Source organism: Somniosus microcephalus, chromosome 19 (assembly GCF_052327205.1).
Source record: "Somniosus microcephalus isolate GS21.2 chromosome 19, FLI_Smic_1.0, whole genome shotgun sequence".
NCBI classification, from domain to species: domain Eukaryota; kingdom Metazoa; phylum Chordata; class Chondrichthyes; order Squaliformes; family Somniosidae; genus Somniosus; species Somniosus microcephalus.
This window is the reverse complement of record NC_141005.1, coordinates 58,127,924-58,155,361: the sequence shown is the minus strand read 5'-3', so window position 1 is coordinate 58,155,361 and position 27,438 is coordinate 58,127,924. Positions and strand designations below refer to the sequence as shown.

The 27,438-nt window shown below is 45.8% G+C and overlaps 1 protein-coding gene across 4 annotated transcripts in view; it reads left to right on the top strand.

The window, feature by feature from the left end:
- acads (acyl-CoA dehydrogenase short chain) overlaps window positions 1-27,438 on the top strand; it is a 303,908-nt gene that overhangs the window by 126,271 nt on the left and 150,199 nt on the right. For all 4 annotated transcript variants that reach the window (XM_085961831.1, XM_085961832.1, XM_085961829.1 and 1 more), the window contains one exon: window positions 26,217-26,354. In XM_085961831.1, the coding sequence (XP_085817957.1) occupies window positions 26,217-26,354 (138 nt within the window). The remainder of the gene's footprint in view (window positions 1-26,216; window positions 26,355-27,438) is intronic.

Genomic DNA, 27,438 nt, shown 5'->3' with positions numbered 1-27,438 from the left:
AGGAATGGGAACTAAACAATCCTGGCTACAATGTATTCAGGAGGGATAGGGAAGGAAACAAGATGAGGCGTGGGTGCGGTGGGGATTGGGGGGGGTGGTGATAGCAGTATTGATCAAGGATAATATTACAGTTCTGCAGAGGGACGATATACTAGAGGGTTCAAAGACTGAATCTATTTGGTTAGAGTTAGGAACAGGGACTGGGTATTTATTATAGACCCCCAAATAGTGAAAAGGAGATAGTGGAGCAAATCTGTAGGCCAATTTCAGAGAAATGTAAAAATAATAGAGCAGTAATGGATGGGGACTTTAATTACCCAAATATAGACTGGGGAAAAACAAGGAGGGTGAAGAATTCTTAAAATGTGTACAGTAGAACGTCTTTAACCAGTATGTTTCTGGTCCAACGAGGAAGGAAGCAGTGCTGGATCTAGTTCTGGGGAATGAAGTAGGGCACGTGGAGTGTGTTCCAGTGGAGGAACATCTGGGTAATAGTGATCATGATATAATTAGATTTAAAGTAGTTACAGAAAGGGACAACGAAAAATCGAAGGTGAAAATACCCAACTGGAAGAGAGCCAATTTCACTGATTTGAAAAGGGATCTCGCACAGGTCAATTGGAAACAAAGTTTGGCCAGGAAAACAATGAATGTGAAATGACAGGCCTTCAAGGCAGAGATAATTCATGTACAAACCAAGCATATTCCCATAAGGAGGATAGATAGTGCATCCAAAGCTAGAGCTCCCTGGATGACAAAGGAAATAGAGGTTAAAATAAAACAGAAAAAGGAGGTTTATGACAAATGTCAGGTACAGTATACAGTTGAAAACCAGGCAGAATGCAGAGCGTGCAGGGGGAAATTGAGAAAGGATATAAGAAGGGCAAAGAGGGTATGAGAAAAGAATAGCAGGTAACATAAAAGGGAACCCAAAAATCTTTTGTAAACATATAAAAAGTAAAAGGGTAATTAAAGGAATGGTGGGGCCAATTAGGGGCAAAAAGGACGCGACTGCTGCCAACAAACTAGAAGCGGCCTGCGCATGCACGCTGCCGGCTCGTCTCGGGAGTGGGTTGGTTAAAAAAAAAATTTAAAGCTGGGAAGGGAGTGAGCTGTTGAAAAAGCCGGGAAGCCGGGAAGGGAGCGAGCTGGTGAAAAAGCTGGGAAGGGAGCAAACTGTTGAAGAAGCCGGAAAGGGAGCGAGCTGGTGAAAAAGCCGGGAAGGGATCGAGCTGATGAAAAAGCCGGGAAGGGAGCGAGCTCATTAGCGTGCTCGTTTTTAAAAAGCAGAAACATCATGCCTCCGGTTGTCGGAGTGGGCAGTACGCTATTGCGCAGCTTCCAGTTCATTGGCAGCAGTCACTCTGGGACAAAAAAGGAAATCTTGTGGAGACAGAGCATGACTGAGGTACTGAATGAGTACTTTGCATCTGTCTTCACAAAAGAAGCGGATGAATTTAATGCTGTAGTAGAGGAGGAGGGAGTAGAGATATTGGATAGGATTAAATAGATAGAAAGGAGGTGCTAAATAGGTTGGCATCACTCAAAGTTAACAAGTCAACTGGTCCAGATGGGATGCATTCTAGGTTGCTGAGGGAAGCTCGGGGTGGAGATAGCAGAAGCTCTGCCCACAATCTTTCAATCCTCCTTGGATATAGGAGTGGTGCCAGAGGACAGGAGGATTGCAAATGTTACACCCCTGTTCAAAAAAGAAAGGGATAAACCTTGTAACTACAGGCCAATCAGTCTAACATCAGTGGTGGGAAAACTACTAGAGACCATTGTCAAGGACAAAATTAATTCTCACTTGGAGAAGCATGGGTTAATAAGGGACAGCCAGCATGGATTTGTAAAAGGCAAATCGTGTCTGACTAACCTGATTGAGTTCTTTGATGTAACAGAGAAGGTTGATGAAGGTAGTGTAGTACACAGAACACACACAGAAACCCCACAGTGCAGATAGAGGCCATTTCGGCCCATCGAGCCTGCACCGACACATATCCCACCCGATCCCCTACACCAACACATATCCCACCCTATCCCTGTAACCCCACAGTGTAGTGTAGTAGATGTTGTATATATGGACTTTCAAAAGGCATTTGATAAAGCACCACATAACACACTGATTCAGCGAATAGGAGTACATGGTATTAAAGGGATGTTGGTAACTTAAGTTCGTAATTGGCTAAGGGGTCGGAGGCAGAGAGTAGTGGCTAACGGATATTTTTCTGACTGGAAAGAAGTACGCAGTGGGGTCCCTCGGGGGTCGGTATGAGGACCATTGCTTTTCTTGTTATATATAAATGACCTGGACTTGGGTATAGCAAGTATCATTTAGAAGTTTGAGGATGATACAAAACTTGGCAACGTAGTAAATAGCGAACAGGGTCATAGCCGACTTCAGGTGGACATAGACAGACTGGTTAAGTATTTTTTTTAACAAATTTACCTTTATGGTGGTGACTTCCAGCAGTCATTAAAGGGTTTACATGTAGACCATGTTTTTCCAGGCTGGATTTGAACCTCATACCCCGCAGAGATTAAGGAGCAGCATGCTAACCCAGTGTGCCACCCAGTCATCATGATTGTTAACATATTGTGGGACTAGGTAGTCATGTTTCCATGCAGAATGTGACTGAGCAGAAATATGAAGGCAAGAACCCAACCGGGATTACCTCCCCATGATATTCTTAAACTAAATCAAACAGCTGTATGCATACATTCAACATAAGCGACTGCCAGCGGTAACCATGGAGATTCTCTCACTATTATAGCAAAGTATTCTGGAGCATCAATAGCCGCAAACAATACCTCACAAGCACTGCATAGCCAACCCATGTGAAGCTTATAGAAACCCCACCTGAATTAAACGGAAACAAACCAGGGTCAAGTCTAAGTAAACTTGAGGTCATCCAAAACTCTGCTGCCCATGTCCTAACTCGCACCAAGTCCTGTTCACCCATTACCCGTGTGCTCGCTGACCTACATTGGCTCCCGGTTAAGCAACGCCTTGATTTTAAAATTCTCATCCTTGTTTTCAAATCCCTCCATGGCCTCGCCGCTTCCTTTCCCTGTAATCTCCTCCAGCCCAACAACCCTCCGAGATATCTGCGCTCCTCCAATTCTGGCCTCTTGAGCATTCCTGATTTTAAGCGCTTCATCATTGGCGGCCGTTCTTCAGCTGCCTGGGCCTTACGCTCTGGAATTCCCTCCCTAAACCTCTCCACCTCTCTTTCCTCCTTTAAGACGCTCCTTAAAACCTACCTCTTTGACCAAGTCTGCTCAAAAATCTCCTTATGTAGCTCGGTGTCAAATTGTGTTTGATAACACACCTGTGAAGTGCCTTGGGATGTTTTTATTATGTTAAAGGCGCTATATAAATACAAGTTGTTGTTGTTGTTGAAATGGGCAGACACATGGCAGATGCAATTTAATGTGGATAAATGTGAAGTGGTGCACTTTGTGGGAAACAACATGGAGCGGCAATATAATATAAATGGTAATAAAATAGTAAAATACTGTGGATGCTGGAAATCTGAAATAGAAACAGGAAATGCTGGAAACACTCAGCAGGTCAGGCAGCATCCGTGGAGAGAGAAACAGAGTTAACGTTTCAGGTCGATGAAGGTGTTTTAAACACCTAAGAATCTCATATCAGTTTGCAGGCCTTGCTTCCTTATTTCTGCAACTGGTAGCATTGTTTCTTCTTATCAGTTACTTTATCTTACGAAGGCTCCATTTGGTCTTGCTTACACAAACATTTCTCTTTCCAAGCATTCTGGGCAATAAGCAAAGACCATCATGCATTCTGTTTTTGGTCAAGGTGACAGCTCTGTGTTCTTTACCAAGAAATCGAGGGTTTCAAGTCCATTATTTTAGGCTTCTTTAAAACAAGTATCAAAGTGCAAAATCCTTCAATACCGCCTGTTGAGTAGAGTATTCGGCTTGCTCTTGGAACAGTGTTGGATGGACAGCATGTGCAATGTTCCAAAAAGATGTGCATTTATTTCTTTTTTTTTTAATTAAGATTTGATTTGACATATCCTGTCGCTACAATAAGTAGTAAATAATAGAGCGAATACATACTTAGTGAATTTTATCATCTTTGTATTGGTCGGTAATCTTGCCCTCTCCAAAAAAGTCTTCAACTCCTGATTCCTTCCAATCATGTTTAGTAAATGGTAAACCATTTCCTAGTCTTATCACTGTAATTTGTTCAGTGATGCAGTCTGATTTCTTGTTTAATGCTCTTTGGTTCATTCTTCGAACTCCCTTCCCCAGCTTTTCTAATTTGTTTGTTATCAGGTTCGCCTCTTGCATTGACTCCCGCGCACTAAGGCCAGTATTCATCCTGTCATCCTGCATTGATGCCGCTACACACACTTGTTTAACTTTGCAGTATCCAAGAAAGAAAAAGAAAGACTTGCATTTATATAGCACCTTTCACCACCTCAGGACGTCCCAAAGCGTTTTGCAGCCAATTAAGTACTTTTGAAGTGTAGTCACTGTTGTAATGTGGGAAATGCAGCAGGCGCCCACAAACATCAATGAAATAATGTGCAGATAATCTGTTTTAGTGATGATAGTTGAGGGATAAAAATTGGCCAGGACCAGGACACTGGGAAAACTCCCCTGAACTTCTTTGAAATAGTGCCATAGGATCTTTACCCTCCACCTGGGAGGGCAGACGGGGCCTCGGTTTAACATTTCACCCGGAAGGTTGCAATTTAGCTACCTTTCTCACGAAGGGGCCAGTTATAATACAGATTTCTATCTGAGGCAAGGATGACATTTCTACAAGTACTGATCTTGGGTACCTGTATTCTAACTGGCCCCTTAGTGCGCAGTGGTGACTATAGTTTCTCTTGCATGCAGTGAGGTTAAATAAATGTGTCACGGCAACAGTGTACATAACTGGCATCCTATATGGGAGGCAATGAAATGCTCAAGCTCCTTAGGATTTCAGTTGAATTGTATGACTAACAGTCACCAACATGGTTGGGGATAATTTGGACATCTCCCCTCCCCATAAAGAAATAACAGCAACAGTATCCAAGCAGAATTTTCTATAATGACAGTGGTGGACTCTCCTGTACTAGTGCAGTACAGGAGCACAACAAATGAGCCTGAACGGCTTCTAGAGCCCAAAATACACAGAGTAAACATAAGTTGAAGAATGGCAAGTGTTTAGTTTATAGCTATATGTATATTAATTTTATTGGGCAAAAGCAGTGATTGTGTCATTATAATGACCCTTTTAAGCTAATTATTCAAAAATGCCCTTTTAACATCACCTCTCTTTGCTGTGGCTGCATATGAGCAAATGGTCCAGTGCCTTATCCTTAGCAGTCTCTTCCAAATCACCCGATGAGCTGCTTCATTCAAGGTTCCCTTGCTTAACTCATGAATTAATTTAAATACTCATCAAGTGAAGTTGTGGTCGAAGATCAGCCATGATCTTATTGAATGGCGGAGCAGGCTCAAAGGGCTGAATGGCCTACTCCTGCCCCTATTTCTTATGTTCTTCTTTCAGATGCTCACTGATCTGTGCATTTCCGTTTTTATTTCAGATGTCAAATATTTGCATTTTTACTCGTTATGTTAGTATTTATTACTTAATGGTATGAACATTTAAATAAGCGTGTACCAAGTCCTTCTCTGTACAAGTACTGTAGTTTGTGCCGTAAATGTTATTCCTGGTTAGTTTACCAGATCATTTCTGGAATGTTAAATGCAATCTTCAACAGGATAAGAATTACGGTTTATAACATTACTGACTGATGTGTGAAAAATTATTCATTAGAAATTTAAGAAATAATTCAAAACTCCATTATATTTTCAAAAATCACTGTCTGCACAGGATTAAAATGCTCTTCAGATGCAAAGACCTGTAGACTTGCAACAGTAAAACAACTGAACTACTGGACTCCAGCCAATCTCATCTGAGGATTTACCAACCTTCAATCAAACCAATCCCACTGTACTTTACTCAAGCTACTTTTGTTAATATATTCTTTACTAAAGTCAGTAAACATCATCTGCCCATATTAGTAGTCTGACACACAAGTACATAGCTCAATATTGGCAGAACCGTCTGCTTTTCACATAATGTGCATTTGTAAGAGAGGTCCGTAAATCATTGACACATGCGGAGAGCGGTACAGAGCCAGGCTTAGGACACAGCCAGTATATTAAATAATGCTCATCATTCAGAGTTACTATACTGCATCTCTTCTCTTGAAGGTACTCTGATTTTTTTTTTTTTAAATTGCCTTCCCTGGAATGTGGCCTTAATATGGGTCCTCTCTGGGATGGGATGTGATGTGCTGTTATATTTGTTTTCTATCAAGCTGCGGGTGTAATTCACTGATGCCTCAGTTTGTCATTCGGGTGGCACAATCCAGAATCAAATATCCAATTAATGCTGCTAAATTCACGGAAATTGGCAATTTGTTATTAGTGGTGAGAATGCCTGGGAAAGGGAACCTCATCTCACGAGTGCTGGCTGCAGCCTAACTGGCTGATTCACACTGAATATTATATGCAAAAGTTGAAGCTTAAAAAGAGCCCAAATGGCTTGCTGTACTGCCTTTCAATTTCAAATGACATTGGCAAAGTTCCACTGGCAGTCAGAGGCCAGCAAGCAGCGCTCCAGGCATGTGTTTGAGTACACTCATGAGCGATGAGTATAAGCTGGAATTAGCCATTAGTCGGGCGTCAAGTCCTACAGCTTTGTACTTTGGGTGTTGGATGTTGGAGCGGTATGCAGCCAGAGACAACGGTAACGTTAGCAGACGTTTAACCTGATGGATACTCGTATTATCAGATGCTGTGGTCTGAAGCATATTCAGTATCTAATGTACACCTTGCATGACAGTGCATCCCAGAAGAGCCCTGTACTGCAATCCCCAATGTGCATGCCATCTATGTGGCCATGTGGGTCATTACCCTCAATTCCTCCTCCTTCACAAGCAGGTCTTTCTTATCTAGATACTTTGGCTTCTACACTTCAGATTACTGTCATGTTTGAGAACACATTCACTGGTCCAGATATCTAGATAGGTTTTGATATCGTGTCCATGATAATGAAGATAAAACCTTTCTGTAAAAATGTCTTTTAACTCCTGGATCTACGCTGTGCCTCCACAAGATCTTTATCACACTTTTAAAGCAGCAAAGCAGCAAAACTTTAACCCTCGGCTGCGATTTTGCTGACCTTGGCGGGTCCGTGGCGGGCAACGTCAGTGGTGGGTTCCATCCCACTGTCTGAAATGAATTTCTCTTGATGGGGCTTGTTAAGCCCGCCCCGCGCATTTCCCGGCCAATTAGAGGAAGCGGGTCTGGTGACGTCATTTGATGATGCGTCATCAGCCAGTTTCCTTAAAGGGGCCATGGCCAACATTAATTTGACATTTGTGCTGTCAATGTTCCACAGCATTCCTAGGCTCCCCCATGACTCCCTCCATATGCTTATGGAGGAGGTCACAGCACACAGGGAGGTCCTCTTCCCTTCCCATGGGCGGAAGAGACCTCCCCAGGAGATCAACGCAGCCTGGTTGCACATTGTAGAGGAGGGCACAAGCAGGGATTGGTCAGGAGGACCTGGGTGCAGTGCTGCAAACGTTTCAATGATCTCAGTAGATCACAAAACATTAGTACAAAGCCACACTCAACCTCATCCTGTTGTGTCTCTCATCACATCCCCATCACTCTGCCTTCCCTACCCTACTCCTGCACATCCTTACTCACACCAACTTACCTTGGACGTCCACCCATCCCTCTCTATCTATATTATCACATCCCCATCTCACTAACCACCCCTCACACTCACCCTCATCCTAGTGCAATCACACCAACTAACAACACACAAGGGCAGGCACTTGGGTGTTTTATGCAATGATCATGTAAAGTTTCTGTTAATGTGGTGTCAGACATTGAAACCTTTATTTTCAACACTTTGCGTTCTTGGACAGATTTGTGTGCACCTTTGGAAGTGGCTTAGTGAATTGCAGTGAATGGTGAGACATAATGGTACCCCTCACAATGGTGATGAGTGCGAAAGGAATGGCTTGGGCATTGTAGGGATGCTTTATGGTGTTGGTGTGGGGTGGTGCCAACCTGGCACATCATGTGGCAGCCAGGGTGTACAGTGTCAAGTGAAGTAAATCTGGCCACGGTGAGGCCATTCCTGGCCTCCTGGGCAGCAGTGTGGTCGGGTGCTGATGCCCTGTGTCTTGTGCAGCATCAGGTAATTGCGGAGAAGGTTGGTGTTGTTGTTGGTGCTGCTGGTGTGCTTGGTGCTGCTGGTGTTTGGGTCTGATCGTGGTGGGATTCTGAGGACCAAGGTGAGAGAGTATAAAGGGCACCCATGTTGATGGAATAGATGGCAGGTGAAGTAGAGATGAAAGAAGCGATCTGTCAATGGTGAGAGAGGTAGTGAGGTCAGACTGGATGGAGACTTGTGTAAAGACTTGCAGCATGGTGAATCTGTTGTGGAAATGCAGTGAGGAAGAGCTTGTGGCTGAGGGAAGATATCTCTAAGGTGGGAGCTTTTACTTTACATTTGAAGCTGTCAACTCAACGCCTGATTCAATGGCCACTGAACTCCTGCCGCAGCTTGACAGACATGGTCCACAACCAGTGTGGACCCCGTGGACGAGCTGTCAAATGCAAAAGGTAAGCTGAAAATCATTCTTAAGTGGCTCTAAACAAACCACTAATTACTTGAATTGGGTCCCCCGCCGCAGTGTGTTGGATCTGCTCAGTGCTGAACGACCCGACATTGGGAAAGCCGGGTTCACAGCGGGGTCCTGACCCGCTGTGAAAAAAATACTTTCCCACTCAACCCGCCACCGATCCCGCCTGCTGACCGCCCCCCCCCCCCCCCCCGCCCCGCAAAATTCCAGCCCTCGTTTAACTATCTGGCAAGTTCATTGTACAACAGTAATTTAATGCTGTTGTTACCTCCCGACTTAACTATTCCATTGCTCTCTTGACCGGCCTACCATCTTCCACCCTCCATAAAGTTCAGCTCATCCAAAACTCTGCTGCCTGTATCCTATCCTGCACCAAGTCTTGCTCACCCATCACCTCTGTGCTCACTTACCTGCATTGGCTCCCGATCCACCAATGCCTCGATTTTAAAATTCTCATTCTCGTGTTCAAATCCCTCCATGGCCTCTCTTCTCCCTATTTCTGTAACCTCCTACAGCCCTCCAATCTCTCCAACTACCTCTCCTCTTTAAGACCCTCCTTAAAACCAATGTTTTTGACCAAGCTTTTAGGAACATTGAAACAGGAGGAGGCCATTCAGCCCCTCGAACCTGTTCCGCCATTAAATTAGATCACGGCTGATCTGTATCTACCCGCCTTGGTTCCATAACCCTTAATACCCTTGCCTAACAAAAAGCCTCAACAGCTTTTTGGGGGAGAGAGTTCCAGATTTCCACTACACTTTGTGTGGAGAAATGCTTTCTGACATCATCACTGAACGGCCTAGCTCTAATTTTAAGGTTCTGCCCCCTTGTTCTGGACTCTCGCACCAGAGGAACTAGTTTCTCTCTCTCTACCCTGTCAACTCCTTTATCATCTTAAACACCTCAATTAGATCGCCCCTTCATTTTCTATACTGGAGGGAATACAAGGCTAGTATACGAAACCTCTCCCATGTGACCTATTCTTCAAGGCCTGTGGTGGAAGCTTGCTGTGAGTTTTCCATATTGCCAGTATTCCTAATGTTGCAGAAGAGGGAGCAGCATGGTTTTAAATCCAGTCCGTACACAAACATGTATTTGTCTCTATATATTTTTTAATTTATATATGCCGATCTTAGGAGGACATCTTTGAACTCCTTTTAGAGTGGTACTGTCAGCTGCAAGTACTTGCAAAGATGGATTGTAGGAGAGAAGAGCTACTGTTTATGAACAATGGCCGAATAAATTATTACAGCACAAATCGTGAAGGAGCAAATCCCTCTCATTTTCCAGTATTTTTCTTTGGTATGCAGAAGCTATACAGCAGGTGTGAAAGAGTCCTTTCCCTTTCTCTTCCAACAGTGCCATGCTGATAAGATGCAGAGACTGTAAACTAAATGACAGGGAGATTCAGAAGAATTATAACAGAGATGCTGCAAGGAAAGAGAGAACCTCCTTCCAGTGAAAGCCTGGAAGTTCATAAGAAACGAATTTGACACTCTCACTTGGCCTGAGATTTTGAAACACCAATAATAAAACATGGGCACCAGCCAATTCTCCAGAATGGAAGAAAAAAAAATCAGAATGGCAGTATCTAGTACCTTCTAGTAGTTGGCTAAACTCCCAGGGAAAGTGTGGCACAAAGAGATAATTTGAATGAAAAAAAAATGAGAAAGTTAATTTCCAAAAAAATGACAATAAAAATGGCTACCTTGGCAACATGAACATAAGTTGACTGATTAATAGATGTGACCTTTATTGAATCAGCATAACAGTTGCAGTTATATAATACCCTCTCACATTGAAACATCTCAAAGCACCTCACACAATGAATTCATCTTGAAGGGTCTATGTGCAGCCATTCTGCACCAGTGACAGCCCTCAAACAGCCACGAGATGAATGGCAGGTTAACCTGAAATAACAACAGAAAATGCTGGAAATACTCAGCAGGCCAGGCAGCATCCGTGGAGAGAGAAACAGAGTTAACGTTTCAGGTCTGGGACCCTTCATCAGAACTGGAAAAAGCTGGAGATGTAACAGATATTAAGCAGGCGCAGAGACAGGGAGGGGGGGTTTAGGAGGGGAGGAAGAAATAGAAAGAACATCCTGTACTTTTGTAAGAGGCAGGAAAGATAAAATGTTGCAAATGGGAATGGCAAAAATCATACTGCATGAAAAATGGGGGCAGGGATAATTATCTGAAATTGTTGAACTCAATGTTGAGTCCGGCAGGCTGCAAAGTGCCCAATCGAAAGATGAGGTGCTGTTCCTCGAGCTTATGTTGAGCTTCGTTGGAACAATGCAATAGCCCGAGGACAGAGAGATCAGAGTGGGAGTGAAGCGGTGAATTAAAGTGACAGGCGACCGGAAGCTCAGGGTCACCCGTACGGACTGAACGGAGGTGTTCCGCAAAGCGGTCGCCCAGTCTGCGTTTGGTCTCCCCAATGTAGAGGAGACCGCATCGTGAGCAGCGAATACAGTATATTAAATTGCAAGAAGTACAAGTAAATCGCTGTTTCACCTGGAAGGGGTGTTTGGGGCCCTGGACAGTGGGAAGGGAGGAGGTAAAAGGGCATGTGTTGCATCTCCTGCGCTTGCATGGGAAGGTGCCAGGTGAAGGAGCAGGGCTGTTGGGGGTGATTGAGGAGTGGACCAGGGTGTCGCGGAGGGAGCGGTCCCTTCGGAATGCTGAAAGGGGAGGTGAGGGGAAGATGTGTTTGGTGGTGGGATCACGTTGGAGGTGGCGGAAATGGTGGAGGATGATCCGTTGAATGTGGAGGCTGGTGGGGTGAAAGGTGAGGACAAGGGGAACCCTATCGTGGTTCTGGGAGGGAGGGGCAGGGGTGAGAGCAGAAGTGCGGGAAATAGAACGGACACGGTCAAGGGCCGTGTCAACCACGGTAGAGGGGAATCCTCGGTTGAGGAAAAAGGAAGACATGTCAGAAGCACTAGTATGGAAGGTGGCATCATCAGAACAGACGCAGCGGAGACGGAGAAACTGGGAGAATGGAATAGAGTCCTTACAGGAAGCGGGGTGGGAGGAAGTGTAGTCCAGGTAGCTGTGGGAGTCGGTGGGCTTGTAGTGGATGTTTGTTGAAAGCCGATCGCCAGAAATGGAGACGGAGAAGTCAAGGAAGGGAAGGGAAGAGTCGGAGATGGACCATGTGACGGTGAGGGCAGGGTGGAAATTGGAAGTAAAGTGAATGAACTTATCCATTTCAGGGCGAGAGCAGGAAACGGCACCAATACAGTCATCGATGTACCGGAAAAAGAGGTGAGGGAGGGGACCTAAGTAGGACTGGAACAAAGAATGTTCCACATGTCCCATGAACAGGCAGGCATAGCTAGGGCCCATGCGGGTTCCCATAGCAACACCTTTAATTTGGAGGAAGTGAGTGGAGTCAAAGGAGAAGTTGTTCAATGTGAGAACAAGTTCAGCCAGGCGGAGGAGGGTGGTGGTGGATGGGGACTGGTTGGGCCTCTGTTCAAGGAAGAAACAGAGCGCCCGAAGGCCGTCCTGGTGGGGGATGGAGGTGTAGAGGGATTGGACGTCCATGGTGAAAAGGAGACGGTTGGGGCCAGGAAACTGGAAACTGTTAAAGTGACGGAGGGCGTTGGAAGAGTCGCGAATGTAGGTGGGAAGAGACTGGACAAGGGGAGAAAAAATAGAGTTGAGATAGGAAGAGATAAGTTCCGTGGGGCAAGAACAGGCTGAAACGATGGGTCTACCAGGGCAGTCCTGTTTGTGGATCTTGGGAAGGAGGTAGAAGCGGGCTGTGCGGGGTTGGGGGGCTATGAGGTTGGCGGCCATGGAGGGAAGATCTCCGGAGGAGATGAGGTCAGTGACACACTTGGAAACAATGGCTTGATGTTTGCTAGTGGGGTCATGGTCCAGGCGGAGGTAGGAGGAGGTGTTGGAGAGTTGGCGTTCAGCTTCCGCACGGTAAAGGTCGGTTCGCCAAACAACAATAGCACCACCCTTGTCAGCAGGTTTAATGATAATGTTAGGGTTGGATCAGAGAGAATGGAGTGCTGCAAGTTCAGAGGGAGGTAGGTTGGAGTGAGTGAGGGGAGCAGAGAAATGGAGACGGCCGATGTCACGTCGGCAGTTAGCAATGAAAAGATCTAGAGAGGGTAGAAGGCCAGAGGGAGGGATCCAAGTAGAACGAGAATTTAGAAAGCGGGAGAAAGGATCAGCCGTGCGGGGGGAAGACTCCTGGCCAAAGAAGTGGGCACGGAGACGAAGGCGACGGAAGAAGAGCTCAGCATCGTGCCGAGCTCGAAATTCATTCAGGTGGGGGCGTAAGGGGATGAAGCTCAGGCCTTTGTTGTGGACTGAACGTTCGGGGTCAGAGAGGGGAAGGTCAGAGGGGATAGTGAAAACACGGCAGGGGGTGAGACTGGAAGAAGGGATCGGATCGGAGGAAAGTAACGGGGAAGAAAGTTCTGGGGGGGCGTTGGTGTCCACGAGTTGACGAAGCTTGCGATCCTTGACATCAGAAAGGAAGAAAAAAAGTTTTTTGTTGAAGCGTCGGATGAGTCGAAGGACGAAATGGAACTGTGGACCCGGACAGCATTGAAATAGAGTGCGTTGGTGCTGCTGAAGAGAGAGGTCGAGGTTGTTCATGTGGCGGCGCATGGCGTTGAGCGTGGATCTCAAGATGCGGCGAGAGCAGTAGTTTGAAGAACGATGAATATCGAGGAGATATTTGTAATCCTGGGTGGATCCAAAACATGAAGGGTGGAAGTTTAGTTGGAATCCACGTGGAATAACTCTGAACCGGAGACAGTTACTGAGGAAAGAGATGTGGCTGTGAAACCGAGTCTTGGCAGATACCTGGTCAAAAACGAGAAGGGAAACTGAAAGCAATGAAGATGAACAAGGTTGAATAGATAAACGGAACTCCCGTCGGAGAGAAGAGCAGAACTTCTTCAAGGTAGGCATTCCTAGAAGAGAGGTGGCAGTGAACCAAACACTAATATAATTGCAAAATACTGCGGATGCTGGAAATCTGAAATAACAACAGAAAATGCTGGAAATACTCAGCAGGCCAGGCAGCATCCATGGAGAGAGAAACAGAGAGAGAAATATGTAATGTTGGTTAAACGGATGTTGGCTGGGAGAAGGTTAGACTCAATTTGGCAAGATTAGGTATTCATCTGTCCATTAGTGTTTGCCACCTCATTAACACAAAGAAAAAGATAAATTACATTTCCATTAGACATAAATTTTATATGTAGAACATAGTAAATGTTCCTATTCTTCAAAGGATGACTGTCGTATGTCCTGTTATTTTAACCAAGAAATTAAATCAGTTAAGATAACAAGACATGTGACTTATTAACAATGGGAGATTGCCAGTCCAGGAGCTGTCCGTCAAGTAGCCTGTTATGTACATATTTTTGACTTGTTCTTATGATTAACAAGAGGTCCATTTAATTAAAACTGATTTGGTTTTGAAGTCCCTAATTCATCTGTGTTCCCTCAGGGCCTAACATTGCATTTTTCAAAAATACCCTGTGCTGCGTCCTCGAGCTTGTTTGTCCAGTTGGTAATTTAAAGTTTCCTATATACATCTAAAAGGCTGTCAGAACATTCAAAATGTGCATCACCTTTTCAGCTGTTATGACAGTACTGCGCTAAGCCATACTTTGCTCAAGGGGAGAATCAATACGATATTTTGTTGTTTTTTATATATATGAAAAGCAGCTCATTCTTTTCCCTGTGAGAGCTAAGAATGCATAAATACAAGAAAGAGAGCATTTCTAAGTGAATTGTGATCTCAGAAATTTATAAAAGGTGCCAGCATTGATCATAATTACAACTTCAACCAAATGAGAAACCAAACTACTTCTAGGCTTTAGAAATGTAATAAAAAAACTGCTGTTCTTGCAGTGCATGTTGAAATATAAGCAACCTTTGAATTACTGATCAACCCTGGAGCTGGGCCGAGTACCCTTCAGTATTGGAGGTAGATACATTGCAAACAGATGAAAGCCTTAGGGTCAAAAAATGGAGGATAACTGAATGAGAAATAAGGGAAAGGTTGATTGAAGGAACTCGTAAACCATGTGCACTGTCAATCAGTTTCAATATGATTTAGATTAGTTCTCTTGCCTCTAGACACCTGGGAATTAAACCAATTCAGTGTAGCCAATTTTGAGCCAGCCTTCAATACATTCTAGAACACAATTGTTAATGCTACACATGTCCATTGTTCTGGTATTGTTTAAGCTTTCACAAAACTTTCCCTAATTGAAACTCTGGGCCTTTACAAGAGCCAAGCAACTTTTTGAAATTTTGAGTAATGTAATGAAGCTGGTATTTTTTAGCTTTGAGGTTAGAACAAGAAAAAGCCATTCAAGTCTGTTCCTTCCACAGATCATGGGCAATCTGCCCTATAATGGCTTAAAAAACAGAAAACGCTGGAAATGCACAGTAGTTCAAATCCATTCCAGACTGACGGGCTGAATGTCTCCCTTGTATGCTGGTTTTCAGGATCGTATGTGAAATGAGTTTGGATAATCTCAATCGTGTTCTTAGTGAGTTTGGGATTACAACACATAACTGGCACTTTGGTCCATTGGTATCAGTTCTAACTGGTGCAAATCTTGTTAAACGATAATGTGCTAACAGCACTCAATTTTCATGGAGCAATCTATTTGCATAATTATTCACCGCTCTGGCCACTGTCTGAGGCTGAAGCAGACCGTTCGCAACCTTGGTGTCATATTTAACACCGAGATGAGCTTCTGACCACATATCCACGTCATCAACAAGACTGCCTACCTCCACCTCTGTAACATTGCCTGACTCTGCCCCTGCCTCAGCTTATCTGCTGCTGAAATACTCATCCATTCCTTTGTTACCTCTAGACTTGACTATTCCAATGCTCTCCTGGCCAACATAAACTTGAGCTCATCCAAAACTCTGCTGCCCGTATCCTAACTCGCACCAAGTCCCGTTCATCCATTACCCTTGTGCTCGCTGACCTACATCCAGCAATGCCTCGATTTTAAAGTTATCATCCTTGTTTTCAAATCTCTTCATGGCCTCACCCCTGCCTATCTCTGTAACCTCCTCAAACCCTTCAAGCCTTCGAGATCTCTGCACTCCTCCAATTCTGGGCTTTTGCACATCCCTAATTTAAATCGCTCCACCGTTGGTGGCCTAGGTTCTAAGCTCTGGAATTCCCTCCCTAAACCTCTCCACCTCTCTACCCCTCTCTCTCTCCTCCTTTAAGATGCTCCTTAAAAGCTACCTCTTTCACCAAGCTTTTTGTCATCTGCCCTAATATGTCCTTATATGGCTCGGCATCAAATTTTGTTTGATAACGCTCTTGTGAAGCACCTTGGGATATTTTACTACGTTAAAGGCGCTATATAAATGAAGTTGTTGTTGTTAAGAGTGGTTCTGTTTGCTCCTCTAGTCAGATTTTACTGCTTGGAAGGAGGTGGAGGCAGGCTGGAGGTTGCAGTCGCTCGCTGTACCAGCCCTATGCTGCATGTTAGTTGTAGGTGTCATTGCAGGAAATGGCACAGCTCTGTATCTGCCTCTCTGCTGACCTGAAGCCAGCTCCCATAGTCATTTCCGTTCCATCCCGTGAACTGGCAGCGTATGGGGCTTAACTGACCCGAACATCAGCCCTATTGCTGTTGTCGCCCAGACAGGCCTAAGGATGGCTGGTGTGGGAAATGGGGGAAAAAATGTCACGCTGTTGCCACACTGTGCACATCCGGGACAAAGCAGAGTGATTTTTACTCTGCATCTAGCTGTGCTACACTTAATCTGGCAATCTTGATGCTAACAATGGGTGCTTGAAATGGAAAGTGTTCCATTCCCCAGCACTAACATCCGCGACCTTGATAAGCAGAGAAAGAAAATTAAAAAGAAAGCGCAAAGCGAATTTGTGAGTTGAAGGTGTTTGGGGGAGGGAGGATATGAATGGTACGTAGCAGCTGCTCTGAGCTGTCACAAAGTGGGCTCACTGCCTGTGGTTGAAAGTAGTGCTAGTTTACTTTGCTACCTTGCTCATGCTATTCAACTCTATATGTGACCACAGGCCTAGAAAAAAAAGGGTTTGGCAGCAAGGAGCTAAAGAAACTATATTTTTAGTTCAGTTTTATCAAAGAGAGCTATTCAGAAAGTCCTTAAGCATCTACCCTCATCATGCATTTTTGTATGATTATGCCATAGTAACCTTTAGTACAGAAAACTGGATTTCCTCTTGCACAGTGTTACCACCCATTCACTGTTCAGTATTTTTTTCTACTCTACTTCTTAACGTGAAACCTGCATATTTCTATCTTCCTGTACAGAGGATCTCTAAAATAAATGAAAAGGTTTTCGTATTCTTGCATTTTACTTCGCAATGTGTGAGTCCACTGCATGATTCGACAAAGCGCAATTGTGCAAAACTTATATCAGCTGAGACTCTTATTAACCATCACTTTCTTCCCAAATACAGGGAATAAAGTGGGCCAGGATAGTCCATGATGTTGTTACATTTATTTTATTTGACATTGGCCCGGATTTTACGGTCAGCAGCGAAGGAATGGCGCTCACCGTTCAGTACGCTGACAGCTGCCCACAGACTTTTCGAGGGCTTTTGAGCGGAGACTTGCTGTCATCAGGTGTCTAATCAAGTGCGGCACCCTCTACAAGGGATCTGTGGTATCTGTGAGCAGTACAATCAACGGCAAGGCTCTTCAACCAATCAGATTGAAGAATCCTCACTGAGACAAGACCAGGAATTATAAATTAGATTTAAATCATGTACAGAAAGCGAAATAAAGAGTGGGAAAGAAAGATAGGTTTAAGAGCAAGATAAAAGAGACAGACAGAAAAAGTTTTTTAAAAATGTTAAGTTACCTTTTTAAATCTCCAACACTAATTAAATTCTGAAGGAATGAGACTCCACACTTGTAAAATTAAATTTTAGGGACAGAGAGGTTGTTTGGCAATAATTATGACTGATCACGCCATTAACAATTCACTTACACCTGAAGGCACCAGTCCTAACTTATTCTGCTGTATTTAGTGGGTAAGTACCGCAACTTCTTGCCCTTACATTGATTTCAATGCCGAGTGTATCGGCGAGGTACTGTTATAGCGCAGACTGTGGAGGAACAGGGTAACTCGGACTGCAATTTCCAGATTTCTGCGTTTAACCGCGCAAGTGCATACTCTGGAAGTTGTTGTCCTATTTACTCCATAATAACGGTGGGAGCCAAATCCGGGCCTTTTTCCCTGTGAAGCACCTTGGGATGTTTTTAAAAAAAAAAAATTATTCGTTTTATGGGATGTGGGCATCGCTGGCAAGGCCAGCATTTATTGCCCATCCCTAATTGCCCTTGAGAAGGTGGTGGTGAGCCGCCTTCTTGAACCGCTGCAGTCCGTTTTTCTACGTAAAGGTGCGGTATAAATGTACGTTGTTCTTGGATAACGTGCTCAGCTTCAGTGCCTCTCTTATGCAAGCCCTCATTCCCTAAGGCCCAAATGGAATGGAAATCCCTTACAGTGCAGCGAAGGTTCACCAGACTGATTCCTGGGATGGCAGGACTGTCGTATGAGGAGAGATTGGTTCGACTAGGCCTGTATTCACTAGAGTTTAGAAGAATGAGAGTGGACCTCATTGAAACGTATAAAATTTTGACAGGGCTAGACAGACTGGATGCAGGGAGGATGTTTCCCCTGGCTTGGGGGGGTCTAGAACGAGGGGTCACAGTCTCAGGATATGGGGTAGGACATTTAGGACTGAGATGAGGAGAAATGTCTTCACTCAGAGGGTGGTGAACCTGTGGAATTCTCTACCACAGAAGGCTGTGGAGGCCAAGTCACTGAATATATTTAAGAAGGAGATAGATAGATTTCTAGACACAAAAGCCGTCAAGGGGTATGGGGAGAGAGCCGGAATATGAAATTGAGATAGAGGATCAGCCATGATCATATTGAGTGGCGGAGCAGGCTCGAAGGGCCGAATGGCCTACTCCTGCTCCTATTTTTCTATGTTCTATGTTCTTATTACTGTACTTCAGTTTACTGGTTATATCAAATGTCCTCATGTGATCTTCCTCAACTTTGGAAGATGTTAGAGTAAATCCTTAACTAGACCATTGTTTATGGTAAAACCTGCCAAACAGTTATTAAACAATAAATGGATAATTGAACAGAAGCAATGACACAACAACAGCTTGCATTTATATAGCGCCTTTAACATAGTAAAACGTCCCAGGGCGTTTCACAGGAGAATAATCAGATAAAATTTGACACCAAACCACAAAAGGAGATATGAGGGCAAGTGACCAAAAGCTTGGTTAAAGAGGTAGGTTGTAAGGAGTGTCTAAAGGAGGAGAGGGAGGTAGAGAGACAGAGAGGTTTAGAGACGGAGAGGTTTAGGGAGGGAATTCCAGAGCTTAGGGCCTAGGCAGCTGAAGGCACGGCCGTCAGTGGTGGGGTGAAGGAAATTGGGCCTGCGTAAGAGACCAGTATGGCAGCACGGTGGCATAGTGGTTAGCACTGTTGCCTCACAGCACCAGGGACCCGGGTTCGAATCCGGCCTCGGGTGACTGTCTGTGTGGAGTTTGCACATTCTCCCCGTGTTTGCGTGGGTTTCCTCCGGGTGCTCCGGTTTCCTCCCACAGTCCAAAGATGTGCAGGGTAGGTTGATTGGCTATGATAAATTGACCCTTAGTGTTAGGGGGATTAAAATGTGTGGGGTTACGGAGATAGGGTGGGACATGTGTTGGTGTAGAGGTTACGGGGATCGGGTGGGATATGTGTCGGTGCAGGCTCGATGGGCCGAAATGGCCTCTATCTGCACTGTGGGGTTTCTGTGATTCTGTGATTGGAGGAGCGCAGAGTTCTCGGAGAGTTGCAGGGCTGCAGAGATAGAGAGGGGAGAGGCCATGGAGGGATTTGAACACATGGATGAGAATTTTAAATTCGGGGTGTTGCTGAGCCAGGAGGAGCCAATCTCGGTCAAATCCACAGGGGTGATGGTGATGGGTGAACGGGACTTGGTGCGAGTTAGAAAAGACTTGCGTTTATATAGAGGATACGGGCAGCAGAGTTTTGGATGAGCTTAAGTTGACGTAGGGTGGAAGATGGGAGATCGGCCAAGCGAGCAATGGAATAGTCAAGTCAAGAAGTAACAAAATCATGGATGAGGGTTTCAGCAGCAGGTGGGCTGAGGCAGTAGTGGAGACGGGCGATATTACGAAGGTGGAAATAGGCGGTCTTGGTAATGGAGAGGATATGGGGTCGGAAGCTCAGCTCTGGGTCAAATAGGACAATCTGGTTCAGCCTCAGACAGTGGCCAGGGTGAGGGATGGAGTCGGTGGCTAGGGAACAGAGTTTGTGGCGGGGACTGAAGACAATGGCTTCGGTCTTCCCAATATTTAATTGGAGAAAAATTCTGCTCATCCAATACTGGATGTTGACAAGCAGCGTAACAAATCAGATGCAGTGGAGGGATCGAGAGAGGTGGTGGTGAGGTAAAGCTGGGTGTCATCAGCGTACATGTGGAACCTGGCATTGTGTTTTCAGATGACGTCGCTTAGGGACAGCATATAGATGAGAAATAGGAGGGGGCCAAGGCTAGATCCTTGGGGGTATCCTGCTGTATATTTACAATAATTACAAGCTGTTTAGTAGATAGAAAATATGTAATTGAATCTGCTACTATAAAATTCTGTATGAACTGGATTGTGCTCAAGGTTCCTATGAACCATTAAGGGGCAGTTCACTGCACACAGCCTGCAAACTATATCTAGTCTATTTATCGGTCTCCGTTGGCTTCAGACAGACTGTTCACTTGGAACAAGACAAGCTCAGATATAGGCCTAGAGGACAAATTGGCTCGCGCCCGCTTTGGGGCACTAGCTTCGCCGTAGCGCCCTGAAAAAGTTAGCACCCCCATGCCGGAAATTGAATGGTAGTGCCTCAAGCAGGAGGCGGGGCTACTGGAAGCGCTCCCCCTCCCTCTTGGGGCGCTCCCATTCAATAGCGCGGCGCTACGTGCAACAACACCACGCGCATCGGCACATAGCAACGCGGTACTACAGGCCTCCCGCCCCTGATTAAAGGGGAGGGGGCAAGCGCAGCACGCACCGGGGCCCAGCTGGACCACTGGGGAGTGGGGTGCCGGCAAAAGAGCCCGGCACTCAAGAGGAGTGCCGGGCTGACCGACCCCGCAGGAGGAAGCGCGAGGGGGCAGGTGGTGGCAGGCGGGCCCAAAAAAAAGTCCGCCCAGCATTTGCCCTTTAACTATCGCCACCCCAGCCGCAAACACGGCACCCTGACCCTGTTCAGCGGTAGGTCAGGGGGCGTGAGCAAAGTTTGCGGCTGGGGCGCTGCGCACGGTGATGACGTCTTCGCTGGAGGCCCAGCACCGGGAGGCGTTACCAGCTACTGCTGTCGCTGATTTTCACGGGAGGCGTTAGCGGTGCCGCACTCGGGTGCTAGGTGCTTTGCGCTAATGGGAGGCACAAAGCCACCCAATTTCCCCCCCCAGACCTTCTTATATTTTAACGTGGGTGATGCAGGTGTTAAAATAATACCAATTGAAAAATCTGGGCGTTCATTTCAAAATCTGGAAATTTAAACATGTACTTGTTGAACTCAAAAAGAGCTGTCTATCAACCTTATAGCCAATCAAAACCCACTGGATGTTTTTAATTTGAATAGCTTGGCTCCTCCTTCAGTTTCCTGTTACATACATAATAGCCTAGACATTAGACCTGCCACCAATCGCGCCCGCTACCAGCCCGCAAAATTCCGGCCTTAATGCCCACAGGGCAACATGGATGGGCAATAAATACTGCCTTGCCAGAGTTGCCCACATCCCAAGAACAAATTAAAAATAAAACACTACTCACCACAACTTTCCAATCCAATAAACCTCCTCTTACTATTACCTTTTGCTTTCTGTCCTGTAACCATCTCTCTGCCCATGAGGCCACATTCCTGATAGGTCCATGTGGCACTTTCTTTGCTATAAATCTCTTGTGTTGACTCAAAGGCCTCAAGACACTCAAATAATTGAAAGTAGTCTAAGCCAACTATACTAAAGTTCCAAACTCCAATTCAGGCCAAACTCCTCCTACTTAGGTGCCTTCTAATTCTGCTGACCTCGCAACTTACTTGAAATTATCCAACCTATCTACCAAATAACATCCTGCTCTTAGTTTCCAGAGCCTGAGATTTATATGAGTCTGGTTTTTTTTCTCTTTTGGCCTGTTTGCAAAGCTGCATTTATTGCTTAAACTCGGCTGCCCATGTCCTAACTCGCACCAAGTCCTGTTCGCCCATCACCCCTGTGCTCGCTGACCTACACTGGCTCCCGGTTAAGCAGCGCCTCGATTTCAAAATTCTCATCCTTGTTTTCAAATCCCTCCATGGCCTCGCCCCTCCCTATCTCTATAATCTCCCTCAGCCCCACAACCCCCCGCCCCCCCCCCCCCCCGAGATATCTGCGCTCCTCTAATTCTGCCCTCTTGAGCATCCCTGATTATAATCGCTCAACCTTTGGTGGCTGTGCCTTCTGTTGCCTAGGCCCTAAGCTCTGGAATTCCCTGCCTAAACCTCTCCGCCTCACTACCTCTCTTTCCTCCTTTAAGACGCTCCTTAAAACCTACCTCTTTGACCAAGCTTTTGGTCACCTGCCCTAATTTCTCCTTATGTGGCTTGGTGTCAAATGTTTTGTCTTTTAATACTCCTGTGCGGCGCCTTGGGACGTTTTACTATGTTAAAGGCACTATATAAATACAAGTTGTTGATGTAAAGCTTTTGGTCACCTCCTTATGTGGATCGGTGTCAAGTTTTGTTTGATTACGCTCCTGTGACGCACCTTGGGACGTTTTACTATGTTTAAGGCGCTATATAAATGAAAGATGTTGTTGTTATAGTTAAATTTGCACGTGATGGTGTTCCAAGGTGTTGCTGCTCTTGTTCTTCTCAGTGGTAGAGGTCACGGGGCTGGATGGTGCTGTCGAAGCAGCCTTAGCAAGATGCTGCAGTGCATTCTGTAGACCGTTCATTCTGCAATCCAATGTACCAGTGATGGAGGGGGTGAATATTGAGTTTAGTGGCTGGGGGACCGATCAAGTGAACTGCTTTGTCTTGGATAGTGCCGCGCTTGAGCAGACTTCAGGAGGACATAAACAGACTGGTGAAATGGGCAGACCATGGGCAGATGAAATTTAATGCAGGGAAGTGTGAAGTGATACACTATGGAAGGAAGATTGAGAAGAGGCAATATAAACTGAAGGTGGCAGGACAGGTTGTTAAAAAAACATACAGGATCCTGGGCTTTATAAATGGAGCCATGGAGTATAAAAGCAAAGAAGATATGTCAAACCGTTATAAGTCACTGGTTAGCCTTCAGCATTTTATTTGGCACCAATGTGATCAGGATGCAGGAGTATTTTCAGTGGGACTATACACTGGTAAGAACTCCAAACATCTCCATAATCTTGGAAATTGAAAGTAAAACAGTGAGTGTTTGCAGTTATATGTTTAAAGCAGTTCTAGGTTGGTGGTTTTTTTTACTTCTAAGATAACCTTCTGTACAGCAGTTTAATAGAATATTGCATGATGTGTGCTTTTGAGGGCTAAGGCACATTAAAAATAGCACAACTACGGTATTTGGTTTACTGTTCCAGTTAATAGCCTCCAAACCGCATTTCTTTTAATGACTATTATTTAATAAAATACATTGATAAAAAGGCAAACCTAAAATAGAAAAATTGCATAGTCAATTGTGCACAGAAAATTCTAGAACGGGCACTTTACATTACAAAAATTGCCTACCATATAGTTGAGTTTCAGACTGCTTTCAGGTACTCCTGCCAACCAGGTCCGGGAATCCTTGCTAGGAATACCTGGAGAAGACCTCCCCTCACATTGAATGGGTGAATATTGTAGACTTCAGTATTGAGTAAATCACTCCCCTATTTTCCCTTTGCTATTTTGATAAAAACCCTGGCCTAGAAATTCATTAAGGCGCCGGCAGCTTTGCGGCCAGTTACCGCCTAAAGAGGGCTTCTGCGCCAATACAGGAGCTTGCGCTGATATTCAGCGCAGCGGTAATGGCGGCGGTAGCCGTTAGTGCTGCGCCGGCACCGATGACGTCATCGGTGTGCGCAGTGCCCCGGTTCCGCCCCGATACCGGCCCGATACCCATATTTAGTTGCGGCCGCCTCTTCCGCAGCGGCCGCAAACAGCGACCAGAAAACGGGGCCGTACTGTAGCCTTAGTGGGGCGCTTTAAGGTGGAGGTGCGGCCGGCCGCTTTTTCGGCGGCCGCCTGCCCGCACCTCCTTCCCCGGCCTCCTCCACCCGCCCCCCCCCCGCGGCATTGCCGGCTGCTTTCCGCGAACCCGGCACTTATCCGTGGTGCCGGGCTCATTTGCCGGCACAATCCAGCGGCGATCTCCCCGTGGCAGGCACCTCCCCCTTAAGAGAAGGAGGAGGCCTGCAGTACCGCAGCCTGCCGCTCCGCAGCGGGTGGCGCAGCGGCGCCTAGAGAGCTGAAATTCAGTTTCAACGCCCCAAGCGGGGGCGGGCACACCCTGGAATAGCGCCCGGTTCCGACTTGGGGCGCAAAAACTGAATATCTGACGGTCGCAACTGGCTCCGCGCCCAACGCTAACTTTTGGGCGCTAGCCAGCTGGCGGGGCCATAGTGAATTTCTAGGCCCCTGTGTCATATTGCTACATAAAAATATGCACAAAGATGAGACTCAGAAAGTAGATTTGTACAATACTAGAGGATCTCGTGTTGTATTGCTCATAATGCCCCTGCCTCAGCTCATCTGCTGCTGAAACCCTCATCCATGCCTCTGTTACCTCTAGACTTGACTATTCCAATGCACTCCTGGCTGGCCTCCCACATTCTACCTTACGTAAACTTGAGGTCATCCAAAACTCAGTTGCCCATGTCCTAACTTGCACCAAGTCCCATTCACCCATCACCCCTGTGCTCGCTGACCTACATTGGCTCCCAGTTAAGCAACGCCTCGATTTTAAAGTTCTCATCCTTGTTTTCAAATCCCTCCAGGGCCTCGCCCCCCCCCCCCCCCCCCCCGCCATCTCTGTAATCTCCTCCAGCCCTACAACTCTCTGAGATATCTGCGCTCCTCCAATTCTGGCCTTTTGAGCATCCCCGATTTTAATCGCTCCACCATTGGTGGCCGTGCCTTCAGCTACCTAGGCCCTAAGCTCTGGAATTCCCTGCCTAAACCTCTCCACCTCACCGCCTCTCTTTCTGCCTTTAAGATGCTCCTTAAAACCTACCTCTTTGACCAAGCTTTTGGTCACCTGTCCTAATTTCTCCTTATGTTGCTCAGTGTCAAATTTTGTTTTATAATGCTCCTGTGAAGTGCCTTGGGACGTATTATGATGTTATAAGCGCTGTATAAATACAAGTTGTTGTTGTTCATATTAAATTGGATGATGTTATCTTCTAACGATAGGAGCATTATCCTATTTAAAGGATCTTTGTGTTTTCTGTTGCTAAGGTGGAGCTGGCCTAGCCTTTTATGGCTGCAAAGTCTCATTCCTGTAAATAAACAGAGTCTGAGGCCAACCCTAGTTTAATTACTGTTTAGGGAGGGAGGTTTGCAAATTGGAATGTGCTTGTAAATTTCAGGTTCCAGGCCAGAAAAACAGCTTGAAATGGCTGCCGTTCCTTTTTATTTTCTATACCTTTCATGCTTTGAAGATTGACGGATGCTCTCAAACATTTGTATGGATAGATTTGATGAAAATATTTTTGTTTTAAATTCCAAACTTTCCATGAACTGCTGAATGTATCTCCTGCGACCCAAGGTGCTGTTTTGTGAGTGGTCCCACAGGTCTCTTTAGCAGATTAGTTGTTACACCTCATTCCTGGAGTCAAAGAGCCTGCTGGCACTCATTGTCAGTGCCCACTCTTCAATAGTGGCTGCCTGCATGAGTTACCTGAAGAAGATCAGAGTCCATGGAGCCATATCCCAGCATGGGGTCAGTGCCTTTAGGAGTGTGGAGGAAGGAAAAACTGGCAGAGAAAAAGACAAGAAAGAACAAAAGTACTTTCTAAGATATCCCGTTTGTATATATTGTCTGACGTGCGCATTGCCATTAAGCTTGCCTTGCCTGAATGTTCTTTCTCAAAGTTAGCACCAGATGACATGATTGTAGCTTGCGTGCACTGATCCATTTCTATATACTACTGAACCACTTCTAACATAAGTCACTCTATAGTACAACCCCGATTCCCTTGCTGATGAATCTATCTCATTTCAACTGCAGGGTGGATCTGGAAAAGTGACCATTCATACTTGCTCAGATGCCATGAGCATAACTTCAAAGCAGCTGAGCGTGTGCAAAACTTGCTCACCTTCATTTAGTGCAAAGTAACACTTTGTCAATATTCCAGGAGCTTCCCTGATGTCTTTTGTTCTTGGTGCAGAAATGTTACCTCAGTTAGACAACATTGTTTACCATGTTGATAGTTAAATGTTTTCACAATTTGTCTTTCAGCAAACACTGGATTCAGGTCGGATTGGCATTGCCTCCCAGGCTCTCGGAATTGCGCATGCAGCCCTGGACTGTGCTGTGGACTATGCCGAGAAAAGGATGGCTTTTGGCGCACCTATCTCCAAACTCCAGGCCATACAGGTAAAAATAGACACCAGTTATTCCCATGGAGGCTCTCCCAATCGCCCATCATACCATAGGTGGGCGTCCCCGGAGACGTAACATTCGTGCCACACAAGTGCCAGGCAATGACTGTCTCCAACAAGCAAGAGTCTAACCACCACCCCTTGACATTCAACAGCATTACCATCGCCAAATCCCCCACCATCAACATCCTGGGGGTCACCATTGACCAGAAACTTAACTGGACCAGCCACATAAACACTGTGGCAACAAGAGCAGGTCAGAGGCTAGGTATTTTGTGGCGAGTGTCTCATCTCTTGACTCCCCAAAGCCTTTCCACCATCTACAAGGCACAAGTAAGGAGTGTGATGGAATACTCTCCACTTGCCTGGATGAGTGCAGCTCCAACAACACTCAAGAAGCTCGTCACCATCCAGGACAAGGCAGCCCTCTTGATTGGCTCCCCGTCCACTACCTTAAACATTCACTCCCTCCACCACCGGCATACCGTGGCTGCAGTGTGTACCATCTACAAGATGCACTGCAGCAACTCGCCAAGGCTTCTTCGACAGCACCTCCCAAACCCGCGACCTCTACCACCTAGAAGGACAAAGACAGCAGGCGCATGGGAACACCACCACCTCCAAGTTCCCCTCCAAGTCACACACCATCCTGACTTGGAAATACATCGCCGATCCTTCATCGTCGCTGGGTCAAAATCCTGGAACTCCCTCCCTAACAGCACTGTGGGAGTACCTTCACCACACGGACTGCAGCGGTTCAAGAAGGCAGCTCACCACCACCGTCTCAAGGGCAATTAGGAATGGGCAATAAATGCTGGTCTTGCCAGCGACGCCCACATCCTGTGAATGAATTAAAAAAGAAATGGCATAAACGGTGTTTGCGCAGTTTCTCCAGGGTTTCTGCAGACAATTAAGAGAACCAGTGCAGATAGTCAACCCCAGGATATTTGCATATACCCAGAAGTTAAAAATGGGCCAACTCATAACATGGCCACAAGGTGACAAGGATATGTAGGCATTGACTGTCCTTATAGATTAATATGAACCTTTGAAGGCTTTTATGACGTCTGGCCCAACAC